Source organism: Puma concolor, chromosome D2 (genome assembly GCF_028749965.1).
Source record: "Puma concolor isolate L17-30 chromosome D2, mPumCon1.1.hap2, whole genome shotgun sequence".
Lineage (NCBI taxonomy): Eukaryota > Metazoa > Chordata > Mammalia > Carnivora > Felidae > Puma > Puma concolor.
This window is the reverse complement of record NC_141677.1, coordinates 69,114,448-69,133,399: the sequence shown is the minus strand read 5'-3', so window position 1 is coordinate 69,133,399 and position 18,952 is coordinate 69,114,448. Positions and strand designations below refer to the sequence as shown.

The following is an 18,952-nucleotide window of genomic DNA, read 5'->3' as shown; positions in this document are numbered from 1 at the left end:
CACTTGAATTTATGACCGCCTCTAAGCATATGGGAACGGAGGTCTTGGACGTGTATGCTCAGTGTTTCATTGTGAAGTATGAGGCATACATTTCCTATGTGTGTTAGGATCATGCACTATTTAATTCTGTTAAATTCCTTAGAGCAAATGAGAATATTAAGGTTGGAACGTTATAAATACACCATGGAACTATTTATTTGAGAAAGCTTCCATTTCCCAATGTTGATGAAGTTTCTGGTGCCTTAAGACACATACCTTTCTGACTACAGACAACAAATCACAGGTGACAACCAAGGCAGAGAATGTTATCTGTAGGTTACTTCTGGCTTTTGTCTCTATTTAACACAGCTGTGGCCATAGGAAAGCTACCAAAGGGAAAAGATAGAAGATAAAAAGCAGCAGCCGTCAGATGCAGCCATCTTGGTTACGTCTGCACGTGCCGTTCTAGTATTTTCTCAGTTCACCACAAACTAAACCTGCGGCTAAGATCCACGGAGACTGAGGACTGCCTTGGCTGAGGCAAGAAAGAATGGTTAAAATTCGATGGCTGACTCTTCTTTCACTCCAAACTGCTCTCCGGCACTTTCCTCTGCTACCCCATGCATTGCTAATTAGGAGCAGTCAACGCTGGACATGTACACAGTCCTCTATGGTAAAATTGATTATTATATTACTATGGAAAAGAAGGAAGTCATTTCGTTCAAAATATCAAATTCCACAAAATCATACGTGGCAGCTGTTAGTGGATGCATGCGGGGGAGGGGCAAGTGTGTGAAAATATCTACCCTTCAGTTTTCTGACATCTTTGCAAAGAACGTGCAACATAGAAGAAGAAAAAAGATTCCAACACATATAAGGCAGAAACCAATGAAAGATACATGATGCATTTTTTTGAAGGTTAAAAAATTCCCATGAGGTAGGATCCATCACACACACTATTTTACACGCCATTTTACGAGTATGGGTTTGCTTTTCCACACTTGCCAGAAGAAAACCAGTGCTCCTGTCCCAAACGTGTCGAGGAGACTTTTAATTGCATCAGACAGAGAAACGAGGTGAGTCATGTTTGGTTGTGCATGAGCCTACTCACAGATCAGCACAGTCATGTCCAAATGTGCTCCCTGAACCTCACGACAGATGTTTATACACTTGCTTGCTTGCTTGGGGACTATGAAAATAGTTTTGTTTTGAAATTTAACTTTACTTAACGATACCTAATAGTTGCTGAAACACGTATTGCGGGTCCTTCAGAGGTGCTTAGAAGCAACTTTCAAACATTCTTTCTTGGCAAAATGTCCCGTGCTTCCGAATCCTAAGACCGTGCTCCCCTCCCGGGTCATGAGCCTGACAGCGCTCGGCAGACACAAGACATTTCGAACGTTCATTTTCCATCGCTGACAAATTCCAGCAATCAACACCAAACACCTCCGCCTTACGAGACCCCCCCACACACACACACCCCATCATTCATAAGGTTTCGGGATTCCGAAAATGCCCGCTCCCTCAGGTCTGATGATAACGCGATCTGTTTCCCCGGTGGCCACTCAACTTTTCTTTATAAGAGTTTAGTAACCAGAGTAAAAAGAGCATCTAGACTTGCTGACGTTGGGATCGCTGATTTCGCTGGGGTCATGGGGAGCTGTTTTAGGTCACATGTTACCCTGCCGTTGTGAATCATTTATTACAATTCTTTTTTTTTTTTTTTTTTTAACAGGAGGGGGTGGGGATACAGACAAATCGCATACTCATGCACAGATGCTTAGCGCCAAGAACATGGTCAGAAGTGCCGCCCGGACTACAGAGTAAAAAGAAAACCCTCGATTTCCTTCTTGTGCTGGGGGGAAAGGTAGGATGATGTCATGCAACCTTACCTTTCTGAAAAAGACCCAGGCGCCTGGCATCGAACGCTCACCTGAGGCCACCGAAGCTGGGAGTCATTTTGGGCGTCGCGCATGTGCCTCCCTAGAAAATTCCAGTGACATTCTACCGGCTTTCTGCTTGCCAATCATGACAAGCGTCCACTTAAACTCTCACGAGTCTGGGAAGGGGCAGAGAAGGGGGAATGCAGGCGAGGGAGCAAGCGACAGAGAGAGAGTGGCCCCGGTGCACACCCGGCTGGCAGGGGAGTCACATGCCGCCAGGAGCCATTCCTGCTGCATTACACATGCCGAGCTAAATGGCAAACAATATCAGTCGATGTTTATGCCACATGTTCTCAGCCTCTTCACATAACACCCAAGCCAGCTCTGCACAGACAGGCCTCCTGAGAGCGCCTCGGAAAGAGGGGGTCTTGTGCAAATCGTGCAGCCATTTTAAATAAAATTGCAAAGCCTCCCTCCTGTCCCGGTTTCCTTTCCTATGGTTCCCTGGTGGTGGTGGCAGTGACGGTGGTTTGTTTGTTTGCTTGCTTCTTTTTTTACTCTGGGTTTTCACAGGCAACGGTCTGGTCCTCAAGGTGCCCAAAAGGACATTTAGCAATGCAGCCACACCAGACAGCACTGCACACTGACTCCTGGCCAGCCAACCTCCTGAACAGCTTGCCCTTCTTGCTTTTATTTTTATGGAGCAGGAGATGGAGAGAGGTGACCCATCGTATCACTCGCCCAGTGGTAACTGCAATAATGCTTTTCAGTGGAAAAATGGACTTAAAAAAAAATGTTTATTTATTTTTGAGAGAGGTAGACAGAGTGTGAGCAGGGGAGGGGCAGAGACAGAGGGAGACACAGAACCTGAAGCAGGCTCCAGGCTCCGAGCCGTCAGCACAGAGCCCGATGCGGGGCTCAAACTCATGAGCCATGAGATCATGACCTGAGCCGAAGTCAGACACTTAACTGGCTGAGCCACCCAGATACTCCAAATGGACTGCCTTCTGCTCAAAGAGGCTCTTCACAGTGGTGATTCCCCCCTGCAGGGCGTGCTGGAGGCATTTTTGTCTGTCAGAACTGGGGGGATGCTGCTAAAACCCCACAAAGCACCTGACAGAAGCCACAAACCAGGACTACCCAGCCCAAGACATCAAGAGTACTTCAGTGGAGAAACTGCTGTATGACTAGCCTTTCCATAAGTCTTACAGAAAACAGGATACAGAACAAAAAAGAAGAAGAAAAGAAACTGAAAGTCAAGAGGTCGGGGGGGGGGGGGGGCAGGGATGGGCTTTGCTTGAATTGTGGTTTAATTCCTCAGGAGCTTGTTCCCTTTTCTCCTCAGAAGCCACCATGCTCCTGCCACATTGTTTCCTCTTCTGTTTCCAAATCTCATGCTGTAATACTAAACAATCAAAGGAAAACTAAACCTTTGGTGAGTTTCTGAATCAAGACCAGCTGTCCATGAAGACCTTGCTGCCATGGTATGTAAAGCAGCCATCGTCCCAGTTTGTCCTGTCTGGATGGTCTGCTGTTCATCTGTGACACCCAGTATCCAACCTAATCTCTTAAAACTATTCAGGAGAGCGCGCTTTTTACAAGGTAAAACCTCCCTCAAAGAGCTTACAGAAGAATGAAGGACTAAAGCTCACTGGGGTCTCCTATTTTACTTTGACTCATAAAGGCGGGGGCGGGGGGGGAGGGGTCACTGGCATCAGGAAAGCTTCTCTCTGCTAGGACTTCAGTGCGTGACCTTCCTGCAGCCCGCTCAAAAGTCGAAGCGAAAGCCGGTCATGTCTGTCCACACAGCCCATTTCCAGCTGCCCACCAGAGGCCTGTCCACTGCCCACCTGCCCAGCGAGCTCCGGGGAGAGCCCAAGGGTTCTTTCTTCCTAATATAGCCAAAGCCCACAGGCTGCCCTAAGCTTGCCTGGCTCTCTGCCGCTGACTCAGTCACAGACACCCAAAGGCGCCAGTCCCAGATCCTGACCTACAGGAACCAGCCAGCCTGGCCGCAGCTGCATTTCTGCTCTGGCTGTGGATCCCTCCCATGATACACCAGGTTTCTGCAAGGCACAGGCTCAACTCCAATCAGCAACTGCACATTTTTGCCCCTTCCTCCGTCTCTGTCTTACCTCACTATGCTCAGGACTTTCTTAGGATAGGAACTCAGTCGGTTAAGTGTCCAACTCTTGATTTAGGCTCAGGTCACGATCTCACAGTTTGTGAGTTCAAGCCCCACGTCAGGCTCTGCACTGACAGCATGGAGCCTGCTTGGGATTCTCTCTCCCTCTCTCTCTGCACCTTCCCTGCTCATGCTCTCTCTCAAAACAAATAAACGTTAAAAAAAAAACAAAAACAAAAGAGTTTACTGAAAAGCACTCCACTATGCACATCTCCCCAAACCTAAGGAGGAGAAAAGTCAGTACTTAGAATGAGCCCTTCTGATTGTGTGATTACCCAGAGATTAGGACACAAAGCCTGGCCCCATTTGGAAATGAAGAGGCACAAAATGACCATCACAAACTGCAATGTAATAGGTGCATGGTGAGCACTTACTGTATACCAACACTGCCAGACGAGGAGGGAGGGAGGAACATAAGTTGATACTGACTGTGGATGCACAAGGTACTGTGCTACCCATCCCACATACTCTCTGGATCATCAGCAGTCTTTTTCTTTTTAATTTTTTTCAATGTTTTTATTTATTTTTGAGACAGAGAGAGACAGAGCATGAGCAGGGGAGGGGCAGAGAGAGAAAAAGGGAGACACAGAATCCGAAGCAGGCTCCAGGCTCCGAGCTGTCAGCACAGAGCCCGATGCGGGGCTCGAACTCACAGACTGTGAGATCATGACCTGAGCTGAAGTCGGACGCCCAACCGACTGAGCCCCCCAGGCGCCCCTGGATCATCAGAAGTCTTAAAAACTTGAGATCGCTATGCCGACTTTACAGTTGAGAACAATGAGGCTCCAAACGGGTCACTAACCCAACATCCCAAAGTCAATATGTGGTCATTTGAAACAATCTACTTGATTCTTTTTTTAATTTTTTTTTTTCAACATTTATTTATTTTTGGGACAGAGAGAGACAGAGCATGAACGGGGGAGGGGCAGAGAGAGAGGGAGACACAGAATCGGAAACAGGCTCCAGGCTCTGAGCCATCAGCCCAGAGCCTGACGCGGGGCTCGAACTCACTGACCGCGAGATCGTGACCTGGCTGAAGTCGGACGCTTAACCGACTGCGCCACCCAGGCGCCCCCAATCTACTTGATTCTAAAGGCTGGTCCTTCCACTGAAACATCCCCCAGGGTATGAGGTGAGTCAGTGTACACAACAGAGTGAAATAAGATGAGTGCTGCAGGTAAGTGTGTGTTCACGTCTAATAAGAGCAGGACTGGCTACAAATATGTGGGGCCTAGTGCGAAATGAAAATGCAGTGTCACCGTTCAAAAATTATTAAGAATTTCAAGATGGCAACAGCAGAGCATTAAATTAAGTGTAGAACCCTTCTAATAAAAGGGCCCTCATGTGAACACGTGCCTGTGTAGCCAGTCCTGAAAGGGAAGGAAGAACTCTGAGAAGTAGGGGGCAGGGGGTGGGAGCCACGTCACCCGTCCACAGTGACAGCAGCAGAGCACCACAGCCCAGGACCATCTGCTGGACACCCAAACCTGTCCCTGTTTCCTTTGGCCATTCTTTCTCCTGCTACAGAGCTAGTATCAATGCAAGGTCATGGGAAGGGGCCAGGGTGGAACTTGGGCTGGAAGAAGCAGGAGGCAAATCTGGACCAAATAAATAAAACTATTCCTTATGATACTGTTTCTTGAAGTGACATGATGGAAAGGGATCATTTGGCCTCCAGCCCTGGGGAGATGCCCCAAAGCAGGTGGCAGAGTGATCCTCAGTGGAAGGTGGGGAGGAAGTCATACACAATAACATAGCAAGAGACCCAAGAGGCAGGGATACATAGCCAGCTGATGTGTGAGGAATGAGGGCAGAGAAAGGTTGAGAACCAGTGAGTATAAGGAACACTCAGCTGGAACTGGAAGCGTGGGGTCTGCGCCTGGCTTCCTCACCAGCTCCCTGTGTCACCTCCAGCCAGTCACCAAGTCCTGGTGGTTCAAAACACTCCAGGGCCAAGTACGCAGGAACTTAAGGGTATGCCAGGTGGCCATTAAACGTGATGCTTACTATTCACTTACTCTCTAATGTTAAATTAAAAACCAGCACACAAAGTTGTTTCTATATTATGGTTACAAATATGTAAAAGGCAAAATAACCCTTAGGTAGAAAAAAACAAAACAAACCACAATTACAGAGCACATCAAAATGGGGCACCTGGGTGGCTCAGTTGGTTGAGTGTCTGACTTCGGCCCAGATCATGATCTCACAGTTTGTGAGTTCAAGCCCCGCATCAGGCTCTGTGCTGACAGCTGGGAGCCTGGAGCCTGCTTCAGATTCTGTGACTCCCTCTCTCTGCTCCCCCCTTGCTCGACTGTGTCTCTCTCAAAGCTAAATAAACATTAAAAAAAAAAATTATTTTTAATGTTAACAGGGACAGTCGTGTTTAGATAGCAAAACCTGGGTAACTTGTTTCTCCTTTTGTAAATGTTCCAGTATTTCTTTAACAAACATGTTTATTGTTTAGCAGTAATTTTTTTAGGGAAAAATGAATTCAGTTGGGCTGATGATGCCCCATCTAGCTTATAAGGACCTTCAAACGAGGCCCCTTTTGTTGTTGTTAACACAGCCCCTTTGCCACAGCAGGCACGTCTCTCCTGGAGAGCCATATGCCAAAAGTAAAGGCAAGATATATGGGAAATGAGGCATCTACGCAAGGCAGGGCCATGTTCATCCTCTTGTGAAAGCCAAAGCACATGACTCAGATGGGTTTTCACACCTGTATTCCAGGAAGGCACCATGTACAAAGCAGGCAGAAGACGCCAGCATGTTGTTCAGGGATAAACAAAGCTATGACCTCAGACTTCTCACCAGAGAGATCAAAGTCATTAACATCAAGCCAGTTTTTTGGTGCACATCACAGTTCAAAGTCAACAGCCTCTATACTTCCCTTGCCTGCCCCCCAAACCACTGCCGGTCTGGGGGCGGGGAGGAGGAGCTGAGTTACCTGTCGTCAGGTGGACAGAGGGGAAAAGGCAGGGTCACCGAACAACCCCAGAAGTGGGCTTTGGTCTCTAATTTAACATTTCCATCTCCGTGGCTCAGTTTTATATACTTTTCAGGGCAGTGCTAAGTAATTGTGTTGTCTTTTGGATATGCAAATTCAAGACGAGTGCTAACCAATGAACAGTCCGGGTTGGCCCAGGATTACAGGCTGTGTAGCTGGGCCTCCTCTGACCTTCAGCACACTGAGCCAACAGTGGCTACCTCATCTGTGTTTCTCAGCTGCGAATCTTGCGGGAGCCAATCTCTGCCCACACTAGATGGGCTGAAACTATCTTTCAACCACCACTTTCCCCTTATAACCAGGGCTGACTATGCCATCTTTAGCAATGGGGGGAGGGGGGAGGGGACGGGCAAAGAAAAGTTAAGCCAGAAATAAAGGGGGTTTCAGGCCTCTCAGAGGGATGGAAGGCAGTGAGTGACCCCTTGATAGAGCAATGGTAGAGGTTTCAGTCTCTTGTCACAGTAAGATGCAAGGAGAGAACAAAGACAGGATTCGTTCCCAGAAAGAACAAGCTTGGCCTAGTAATGGCTATATCCTGCATAGACAAAGGCCAGCCACAACCCGTTAGCAGAGGAAACCAGTCAAGAGTTGTGAGTCACACAATGTGGGAATGAGCCCTTCCTAGAAAAGGAAGCTGGCTCTTTGTTGAGCAAGGGTTTTAATTCCCTTCTGGGTAACTGTTGTTCCTTGGTAGGTCCTCCAGGGGCCCCCAAAACAGAAGCAGGAAGTATTTTTAAGTTTCCCAGATTTGCTCTTTAGAGACTTGAACATAGCTTCCAGACATAAATTCCATGCTGGGTTCTCAGGGTGACTGCATCCTCAGGACCTCTGCACAATCTGTTCCCTCTGCCTGAAAGTCCTTCCTCCGGACTTGCACTGTGCAACAGGGTAGCTATTAGCCATCCGTACCTTTTCAATTTAAGTTAGTAATATTAAATGCAATTCAAAAACTAATTCCTTAGTCATACTAGCCACATTTCAAGTATTTAATAACTATATGGGACCAACGGCTACCCTACTGGATAGCACAGTACTCAGTATCTCCAGCATTCAGAAAGTTCTACCAAACAGCATTGCTTCAGATTTTCAGTGACTGACACCTTCTCAACCTCAGGTCTCTGTGCTACTGTCATCCTCCCAACAAGGTCACCATAGACCCATGGGAACCTAAAGAACATATGGTGACTCCCTGTCCCCTGATCCTACCTTTATCACTACCTGAAATTACCTTGTTTGTCTCATGCTTTATTGCCTGCCCCACCCCTGGAATATAAGCTCCATGAGAGCAAAGAGCTTGTCTGCCTCTTTTATTGTTGTACATCCAACACCTAAAACAGTATCTGGTACAAACAGAAGCTCAAGTCAATATTGTTCAATAAACGACTTATGGTAGAGTCTACTCCATCACTTTGGGATCAGAGGACACCAGCTACTCAAGATAGCTGCAACGTATCTTCCCATGGACCAAGACGATATGTAAGCCTGTGTCCCATTTAGGGCATTTGGGATTCTGGGGGTTGTGGAAGCACGTAGGTAGAAGCAGGGCAGTGGAAACCCAACTTGGTCCTGATTCTCTTCCCAGAACACCAGTTGCCTTTCATCATCTCCATCAGTCTGTCAACAGGGCTGGGCCCAGCTCTTACAATGTCCTTGTCCTCTGCTTTTGCAAAAGATCAAAATACCCTCACACATAACATTAGACCCTCTCCGACACATGATCATTTTTCCTCCACATGCATATACAGAAGTAAATGATGGGATGGGATCTTAAGTTTAAACAGTTGTTGGTATTTTAATACTCTGCATACTCTGTGAGTGCTTTCTGATGCCATCCCTGGAATGGGAGGAGGAGGGGGAGGAACCAGTCTGCCACAACTTTGTTTTGCTATTAACTTCAATTACAATGTGAATGACAAGAGTATTACATTCAGCAAAACATGATCCCCATGGCTGAACACCAGAAGAGCATAAAGGTATAAAAATTGGAAAACATGCCACCTGTCACACGTTATTGAACTGTCATTACAAGCTGAGTACAAAAGTCGCCCTATCAGAGGAGCTGAGCATGGAAAAAGAGCATTCACAATGACAGGAAAATAATAAGCAAATAGAAAGCAAAAATAGGAGCAGGTAGAATCTGCTCAGAATCAAACTAAGAAAGACTTCCCAGAGTCAAGGCGGTTGGAAGCTTGCCAAAGAAGAGAGGGCAGCTTGGAGAAACTTCAGCAGTGTAGCCTCCAATTCCTGCTAAGGAAACAAATGTGATTTTAAGCTGGTTTCCTCTTCAAGGCACACGTGGCAATTGTTTGCTGAAACTCAAACTGCTCTCTTAGTGCCATTAGTTAATAAACGTACCAACCTTGGGGCGCCTGGGTGGCTCAGTCAGTTAAGCATCTGACTTTGGCTCAGGTCATGATCTCATGGTTCATGGGTTCAAGCCTGCTTTGGATTCTGTGTCTCCCTCGCTCTCTGCCCCTCCCCCACTCGCGCTCTGTCTCTGTCTCTCTCTCAAAAATACATAATCATTAAGAAAATAAAATAAAATAAATGCACCAACCTCGCTTATGTAGGAACATTATAGGACAATGAGTTTTGAGAGAACTGGCAAGGAGAACAGCCACGTTTTATTAACGAAACTCCAATGTCCATTCTGAAATGATTTATAGGAAATTATATCTACTCTGATGTATAAATCATGAATTAAGTTTTGTTTCTTTGGCCATACTGCATGAAGCCTCGTGATAAGCCGCAGGCCTGGTTCCCAACTTCAGGCTTTCTCCTCCTTGTCTTTTGCCGAGTCTTAAACAGAGAAGCACAGCCACCTTTGTATCCTGACCAAAAGATGGTCCTCCCCGAGGTGGGAAGGTCGCTCTCACTGATGTAAGCCCAGATCTGGGAGGGACACTCACTGAGGTATATGGAGGGAAAAGAACACCAGGCAGATCAGCCAAATCAATGGAATGACAAACATCACAGTTCACAGCCCCGGGGCCCCTCTAAATCTCACTTTCTCTCTTAGGTCCTTGAGCTCTGTCTGCACAGGACAAGATTATAATCATTCTGATGGCAAGGACTCTACAATAACCAGCACAGTGCATTCCACAGAGTAGAAGTCCATTAAATGTTTTCCGAATCAACAAATGACTTACACGGTTTTCCTCATGTTGATTATAATTTCAGAGGTTTCTATCCATATTTGGGATAGAAGAACCAAGGGATCAAAAACTCATTCTTGGTATTCAGGATCTAAAGTTTTAAAAACTGGATCCAAGGCCAACTAGTCAAATCGTGATGGTGAGGGTGGGCCAAAGACTGGACTCACAAACCTGGCCCAAGTGCACCCACTTATCCATGGCCAGAGTCAGGAATCTGCCTTCATTGTCACAGACACACACTGGCGTGCTATAGCCTCAGGCCATGAGAGAAGAGGCTGCTGACTAATGCTGTCTTACCGTCTGAATCAAAGCCAGCTGCCCTCACAGCTGGCCCTAACTTGAAGCGGCTGGACCTTGGCCACCACAGGGCAGCCCAGGACCCGGTTAAGGTTGTTGGGAAACCAGCCAAGAGTGGTTTTCCTTTGGTGGTTATTTTTTCAAGGCAAGGATGCAAGTCATTAGCCAACCAACTGAAGTTATTACCCCTTTTGAGGAAGGGACAGTGGCGCATCAAGCAAGATGGGCTCTTCAGTTTCATCCATCGCAAGTCTCACACCCTGGGGGCACCTGCGTGGCTTAGTCGTTAAGCGTCGGAGTTTGGTTCAGGTCATGATTTCACAGGTCATGGGTTCAAGCCCCGCACAGGGTTCCCCACTGCTAGTACAGAGCCTGCTTGGGATTCTCTCTCTTCCTCTCTCTGCCCTCCCCCCGCTGGCATGCTCATATGTGCTTTCTCAAAATAAATAAATATTAAAAAAAAAAAGTCTCACACCTTTTTACCCCCAAAGTCTACACCAGATCAGTCTTCCAAATGGTTACTACTAATCTATTAGAACAAATAAAAACTTGTGGGCCTATATTCCCTTGATTTTTTTTTGCACTGTAAAGTTCCTACAGGCAAATATCATAGCTGTGAAACACAAATGCGTAGTTTTATAGAGTAAAAGTGTAAGAACTGTTTCTCATGAGGCAGGTTAGGTAGTGGGTTATTCGGATAAATCCTCTGGCTGAAAACAACTCTGGATAAATCACCTGAAGAGCAATGAGGAGTTGAAAGGACAGCGCAGTCCTGCCAGGTCAATTCTGGAAAGGAGTTTGAACCCAAAGAGGCCAGACGATTATTTGAGCGCCACGGTTGCTTTTGCCTTGGTGCGGAGCACATTCAATGTAAAGACTTACAGGATACCTTTCCCTGCAGTAAGTTGGGCTCTGAAGGGCTGCAGTCTCAGGGGAACCAGATGGACCAGAACTAATCCGTCACACCTCCTGTTCCTCTCCAACCCCATGGGCCCAGGAAGAAGGCTGCTCTGTACCTCGGCAGAGCAGAAGGAAAAGTAAGGGAGACAAAATACTCTTGAGAAGATGTGACCACAGACCCACCCTCACGCACATTTCACCCAAGGAACATACAGCAGAAATGAGTCTGGGTTAAAGTGGTCCCCAACTTGTGCCCCTAAAAGGCAGCCAGAAGGCAGAAAGTACATTTATATTCCAAGCCTCAAGGAATCTCCACAAATACTTTTTTTAAGGGCAATAACCAGCCAAACAGTTAAAGATAACCAGATGCATAGGGAATAAGCAGCATGAGGAGGAACCAGTATAAATAACTGAGCACAGAAACATACCTGGACAGGCTTCAGGTACAGACTTATTAAGTTTATATACGCTTACCACGTGCAAAAAGGAAATGACAAGTTTGTAAGTATCAGCAGGGAAGGGAAAAAAATGTAAAAAATTGGGGCGCCTGGGTGGCTCAGTCGGTTAAGCGTCTGACTTCGGCTCAGGTCATGATCTCACAGCTCACCGAGCCTGGAGCCTGCTTCGGATTCTGTGTCTCCCTCTCGCTCTGCCTCTACCCTGCTGGTGCTCTCTGTCTCTCATAAATGAATAAATGTTTTAAAAAATGAAAAAAAAATAAAAAATGACCCAGGAGATCTGGAAGAGAATCAAATGGAACTTCTAGAGAGGAAAAACTCAGTAACAAATTAAAACCTCCATAGAAGTGCCTGGCAGCAGGTTAAAAACAATAGAAGAGAGAATCAGAAACCAGAGGTTAGATCAGAGGAATCTTTCCTGAATACAGCACAGAAAAGCAAAGATGTGGACAGCGCAGGAGAGTGGATTTACGATGTGGAAGACACAGTAAAAAGGTCCAACACACATTTCACGGGGTGGGGGCTGAAGGGGGTCTCTGAAGAGGAGGAGAGTTAGGACAGGACTGAGATAATACTGAGGAGATAAACTGAGGATTTTTCCAGAGCTACTGAAAAACACCACGAATTCAAAAGACCCGGAAAAGACTAAAAAGAATAAGTATAAAGGAATGCACACCTAGACACATCACAGTGATCAAAAGTAAGAGTAAAATCTTTTTTTTTTTTTCAACGTTTATTTATTTTTTTTGGGACAGAGAGAGACAGAGCATGAACAGGGGAGGGGCAGAGAGAGAGGGAGACACAGAATCGGAAACAGGCTCCAGGCTCTGAGCCATCAGCCCAGAGCCCGACGCGGGGCTCGAACTCACGGACCGTGAGATCGTGACCTGGCTGAAGTCGGACGCTTAACCGATTGCGCCACCCAGGCGCCCCTAAAATCTATTTTTTAAGTGTACTTATTTATTTTGAGAGAGAGGCAAGAGTATAATCTTAAAGAAATAATATAGATTACCTTAAAACAAACAATGGTAAGGCTGAGAAATGATGTCTCAGCATCAAAAATGGAAGCCAAAAGACAGTTGGATCATATATTTAATATGCTGAAACAAAATAATGACCAACCTATAATGTCATATATTCCCATGCAGAGATAAATAATGGCCCCCAAAGACAGCCGGGACATCATTCCCGGAACCTGTAATGTTACCTTATATGGCAAAAAAGCCTTTGTAGCATGATTAAGTTAAGGATCTCCAGTTGGGCAGATTATCCTGCATTACGTGGGTGGGCCTGAAGGGCAGCCACAAGTGTCATCACAAGAGAGAGGCAGAGGAAGACGTGACACAGAGGAGAAGGTGATGTGAGAGAAGAAGACAGAAATGTGAAGATATTACAGTGCTGGCTTTGAAGATGGAGGAAGGAGCCGTGAACCAAGGTAGGCAAGAAATGTGGCTCTGGAGGCTGGAAAGGCAAGGAAATGACACTCCCCTAGAGACTCGAGCGGGGGTGGGGGGTGGGGGTGGGGGTTCAAAGCTCTGCTGACACTTGGATGTTAGCCCAGGGAAGCGAATTTCGAGCTTCTGGCCTCCAGGACTGTGTGAGAATAAATGTGTGTTGTTTTAAGTCACCAAGTTCGTTGCAGCAGCCACAGGAAACAAATACAACTGCCAAAACCATCCTCCCACAATGATGGCGTTTTCAGGACCTCCCGAGCATACGGAACCTGAGAGGGCTCCTGACCAGCAAAAGAAATTCTACAGGTTGTCTGTCAGGCAGGTGGAAAGTGATCCCAGATGGAAAACTCGCAACACGAAAAGGAACGAAGAGTAAGGACAGTGAGGAATGCATGAACTCAATCAACAAATGTTGACTGGGTAGGACAAACTATTTGATGTTCCTTAAGATACACAGAATTAAGATACACAGTAATGAGAGAAAACAAGGTCGGAGGGGTAAGTGTTCTTAGAGTGTTCCAAAGACCTGGTATTACCCCGTGGGAAATGAAAGTTGGGACAAACTTTAAGTACAAATACTGTAATTCTTAGAGTAGGAAGAGTGTGTGACTTTCCTAATAGAGGGAAACAGAGGTGGTAAAGCTACAGACAAAAGCAAGGAAGTTATCATCAAAGTGTGAGGAAGGAGGCTGGGCTGCATCAGGGACATTCAGAGGCTTCTGGGAGCCAGGAGGATCCCATTTATTGACCCATGATAGTTACACAAGTGTTTGCCTTATTTGTTAAACTCTGTATACATGCTTTAACACTTGTGTGTGTGTGTGTGTGTGTGTGTGTGTGTGTGTGCGCGCGCAATATTTTACAATGGGAAATGATTGAAAAAATAACAACAATCACATACTTCTCCTGTTCACCGACACTTCACGTCCAGACCTTTCTACCTCAGCTCAATGTTCAGCAAATCAAAAACCCATGAATGAGTTCTCCAGAGACCATCTCATGCAGCCTTCTGTTTACAGACAAGTAAATTCTTACTATACCCAGTTTACGGATGAAGCAGCTAAAGTCTAATGAAGTTGATTGATTTATCCAAGGCCATAGTGATTTCATCCAGCAAATTATTTTTACTTTGACTTTTCAAAAAAAAAAAAAGCAAATTCTATTTATAACTCACTTCTCCCCATACACTCCCTCCATATGTCACAAATTCATCTGGAAGATTTCCCAGTGTTGTCTGTTGCACTGAGATAGCCCCAGAACTCAGTCTGCATGCCCTGGACCTAACTATTCTGCCTATTTCAGAAGGACACGCTGGTGGCCAGAAAAGTGTGGGTGCCTGTAATTAACAGGGCTTTTTCAAGTCTCTCCCTTAATATTGATGCCATGATACAGTTCAGATGGCGCAAGAGCAGGGATTAGAAAAACAGGACACATAATCAAGCCTGGACTTGAGGGTGGCTTCCCAATGAGATGCTCGCCAAAAACAATGCCGCTAAACCACAAATCATGCATCACGCTTTGGGAAACGGCAACACACGGGGGGAGCAGCCACGGCCCCAGACCAAGGAAATCGGGAGGAAGCATCACCCAACCTGGGGGGGATGGGCAGAGACAGTAAAGATGGAGAAGCACAGACAGCAGCAGCAGCTTAAGAAATAAATCTGCACAGAGTTTTTGGTATTTTTGAAAAAAGTTTATTTACTTATTTTGAGAGAGAGAGAAAGAGAGAGAGAGAAAGAGAGAGCACAAGCAGGGAAGGGACAGAGAGAGAGAGAGAGAGAGAGAGAGGGAGAGGGAGAATCCCACGCAGGCTCCACGCTGTCAGCACAGAGTCTGACATGGGGCTCGAACTCACAAACCATGAGATCATGACTTGAGCTGAAACTAGATGCTTAACTCTGCGCCCCTGCACAGTTTTAAAGAAACCAATTTCATCTTTTTTTTTTTTAATTTTTTTAACGTTTATTTGTTTTTGAGACAGAGAGAGACAGAGCATGAACAGGGGAGGGGCAGAGAGAGAGGGAGGCACAGAATCGGAAACAGGCTCCAGGCTCTGAGCCATCAGCCCAGAGCCTGACGCGGGGCTCGAACTCAGGGACCACGAGATCGTGACCTGGCTGAAGTCGGACGCTTAACCGACTGCGCCACCCAGGCGCCCCAACCAATTTCATCTTAATACAAATAAATATTTAGAGAGCAATTTCATTTACTGCTAATCCTTTATACAATCGTCTAGCAGATAAAAACAACTGCCATAAAGCATAAGATTTTCAACACTAGTCACTGAAAACATAGGAACGTCACATTTGCCTCCGGGCACTGTCTGCTCTTCCCCGATCCCTCTCACTCTCAACTTTGCTATGCAAACACCGTCACTTCAACGAACGCTCTTACATGAGAACACTCTCTTCCTGGATGCCAGCAAGCTCGTGATAGCGTTTAAAAGTTGCACAGTCAAATCCCAGCCAGTAACTTTGGGAACCGTGCACTTCAAAAAGCTTGGCTGCTTTCACGGGAATGGTTCAGGTCACAGAGAGCCTTCATGGATTCGTCTTCGGGCATAACCTAAAAACCACTATGGTGACCACAGAATGGAGCCTCTGAAGGCCCCTTATTTCTCAAACCACCTTGCCGGGAAAGAACCCAGAAGATGCAAAGAGGACATGTTCAGATGTAAGGAAGAGGGGGAGAAACAAGAGAAGAGAGAGGAAAAGATAGGAGTTAGGCTGCAGTAGAAAGAAAATGTCTTTAGTACATGCGGTGGGAAGGCCAAGAGGAACAGAGGGAGTGTGTGTGTGTCCACGAAGAACAGAGGGAGTGTGTGTGTTGCAACTGCCTCTCAACTTAAATACTCAGTCGAGTCTTAAAATTCATCCCTATGGCAAAGAGGGGCCATGAAAGGGTTTCCTGCCTTTCAACTCTGATTTTCTTGTCCTTTAGCACCCAGACCTGTTTTACAGGGATATCATGTAAAGTCTGAAGCATCTGTACACACGCACACATTATTTAAGACTGACTGAGGTCTTGGTTGCACTCCCTGCTTGGATTGAGAGCAGCGATAACTGTAATTACAAATGGTGAAAAACTGCAGCACCACCTCCCTTCTTTTTGTTTCAAAGCCCTCTCTCTGCAGACAAAAAGGAAATGATCCTCTACATCACTCTGGTCTCATCAGGTCGACCCATTTCACAGATGAGGAAACTCAGGCAGGACAGGCCTGCATTATCCATAGGTGAGGCAGAATTCCAAGGCTCCTGTTTCTAAACTACCAGCCCACAGACAACCATCTTGACCAAGACACTGGTATCTCCCTAAACACCCCGGACACACTTCCTCCCCCCTCCCCACCCCCCACCATACCATACAGGGTATATTTCTTGGCTCCTTTTCAGGCTATGACTTCGGAGCAATAATGGAGAATAATGGAGACCAATTAAGCAGGTACATGAACGTCAGCAGGATGCCGCTCCTACTCAGTCCCAGCTAATTAAGATCTCTGCCACTTGGCAGGGAGCACACTTATCAGGGCACCCAGATCCATCCTCTGCCAAGGAAAACAGAAAAGTCTAGGGCTTTACAGACATCAGGCAGGGTATAGGAGCCAAGAGGTCGGGCAAGCACAAACTGAATGTAATAATAATCACTTCCATGCACTCGTATGGAATTTATGCTTATGTGAGGGCTCTTCCCCATGCATTCTTTCTTTGCTCCTCCAGCCACGGTAACCTCTCCCACGGAGAGAGAAGAAAATGTGAGAGCTACCAAGAGAGAAGACCTCAGCTGACAATCCGTTCAATCCTCTTGTTTTCCAGAGTGAAAAGCCCCCAACAGGGAAGGTTCTCACCCATGGACACAGCGTGGTGATGCCACTGCCAGGACCAGAATCAGACTTTTGAGGCCAGGCAATTTCCTGGATACAACTGTAGCTTCCACCCTGCATGCTGATCTGGGTTGGTAGTTGCTCTGTGCTTTCTTTTTGTAGTATACACGTGCTGCTGAAGCGAGCATTCTTTGTGTTTTCTTGGAGAGAAAAAATTTAAATACAAAAATATGCATAAATGTAGCAATCTGTCATATTCCCACCATCTAGAATTAACCAATGTTAACATTTCCTCCATTTTAACACTGAAGATCAATGTCTCATCCTCCACCCTCCCATTCTGTCCAGAAGCAACATCTACGTGTGTACTTCTAAGCCACATTCTCACACTACAGATCCATAAATCGTAGTACTTTAACATAGATTGGCCAGCCTTTTCAAATTTGTCAACCTTCTGAGTTATTGGGGTTTTGGGGAGGAAGTATCTTTTCTAAAGAATTCTTTTTAACCCCAAGGGTCAAAAGATATTCTCCTGAATTATCTTCTAATAGTGTCAAAGTTTTGATTTTCACATTTAGGGCTAGCTGAAATTTATCTTTATTTATGCTATGAGATAAGGATCTAATATTTTTCTATGGAAAGCCAACTGACTTGGCATGAGTCACTGAGGACTCAGCCTTTTGCAGCGGTGTATAAAACACCACTACCCATGCCAAAAGTTCACAGGGTGTCTTAGGTCTGTTTTTCTGCTAATTCGTTTTCTTGATCTCCTTGTTCTTCTTAAAACTATTTTGCCAAAAGTATCAGATATATTTATGTGCCCTACTATTCCAAATGAATTTCAGAAATGGTTGGTGTAGTTTCAAGAGAAATCCTACTGGAATTTTGATTAGAATTGTATTCAATGAGATACTTTTATGCTAATAAGCTCTCCCATCTGTGAACACATCATTGCCCATTTATTATATACTCTAATAACATTTTATGAATTTCTCCATCCAAGCCTTATCTATGTTTTATTTCATTTATTCCTAAGTACCATACAGTTTAGTTGCTATTATGAACAATATCTTTTTTTCTATAGGTTACTGTTGTTACACAGAAATGCTATTGTTTTTTGTATGTTGATGCTGTACCCTGCAACTATGTTTACCTCTTTTGTTATATATAATACTTTAGAAAATTCTTGAGTTTTGAAGGTATACCATCATATAATCTTCATATAACAAGAGCTTTGTCTCTTATTTTCCATCCTCACCTTTCATTTGTTTTTCTTATCTTGTTGCATTGGCTTGGTCCACCAGCACAATGTTGAACAGCAGTGGTGATATCTAGTATCCTTTTTCTTTTTTTTAAAAAAATTTTTTTTTCAACGTTTATTTATTTTTGGGACAGAGAGAGACAGAGCATGAACGGGGGAGGGGCAGAGAGAGAGGGAGACACAGAATCGGAAACAGGCTCCAGGCTCCGAGCCATCAGCCCAGAGCCTGACGCGGGGCTCGAACTCACGGACCGTGAGATCGTGACCTGGCTGAAGTCGGACGCTTAACCGACTGCGCCACCCAGGCGCCCCTCTAGTATCCTTTTTCTTATCTGTGATCTAATTGGCAATGCATGTGCATGTGCATATGTGTACGTACTTGACTTTACAGATATGATGGCTCATGTAGTAATGTTCCGAGAGTTCATGAAGAAATCAAAGGAGTCTGGTGATTAAAAAGTGAATTCTGGGGGCGCCTGGATGGCTCAGTTGGTTAAGCATTCAACTCTTGGTTTCGGCTCAGGTCATGATCTCACGGTTCATGAGTTCAAGCCCT

At 45.6% G+C, this 18,952-nt stretch overlaps 1 protein-coding gene and 1 long non-coding RNA gene across 8 annotated transcripts in view; one reads left to right on the top strand and one right to left on the bottom strand.

The window, feature by feature from the left end:
* Positions 1-18,952, bottom strand: part of RBM20 (RNA binding motif protein 20) — a 196,022-nt gene that overhangs the window by 67,438 nt on the left and 109,632 nt on the right. The window contains exon 1 of one of the 7 annotated variants that reach the window (XM_086680843.1): positions 1,872-3,498. The exons of 5 other annotated variants lie outside the window; for them this stretch is intronic. In XM_086680843.1, coding sequence (XP_086536969.1) covers positions 1,872-1,954 — 83 coding nt within the window. In that variant the 5' untranslated portion in view covers positions 1,955-3,498. Of the gene's footprint in view, positions 1-1,871; positions 3,499-18,952 lie in introns of those variants that run through there. One more of the 7 variants, XM_086680842.1, reaches the window with a different exon arrangement.
* LOC147576162 (uncharacterized) lies at positions 13,158-17,319 on the top strand. The gene is made up of 2 exons (XR_015241827.1): positions 13,158-13,296; positions 17,128-17,319. It is a non-coding gene; the product is annotated as an uncharacterized LOC147576162 (long non-coding RNA).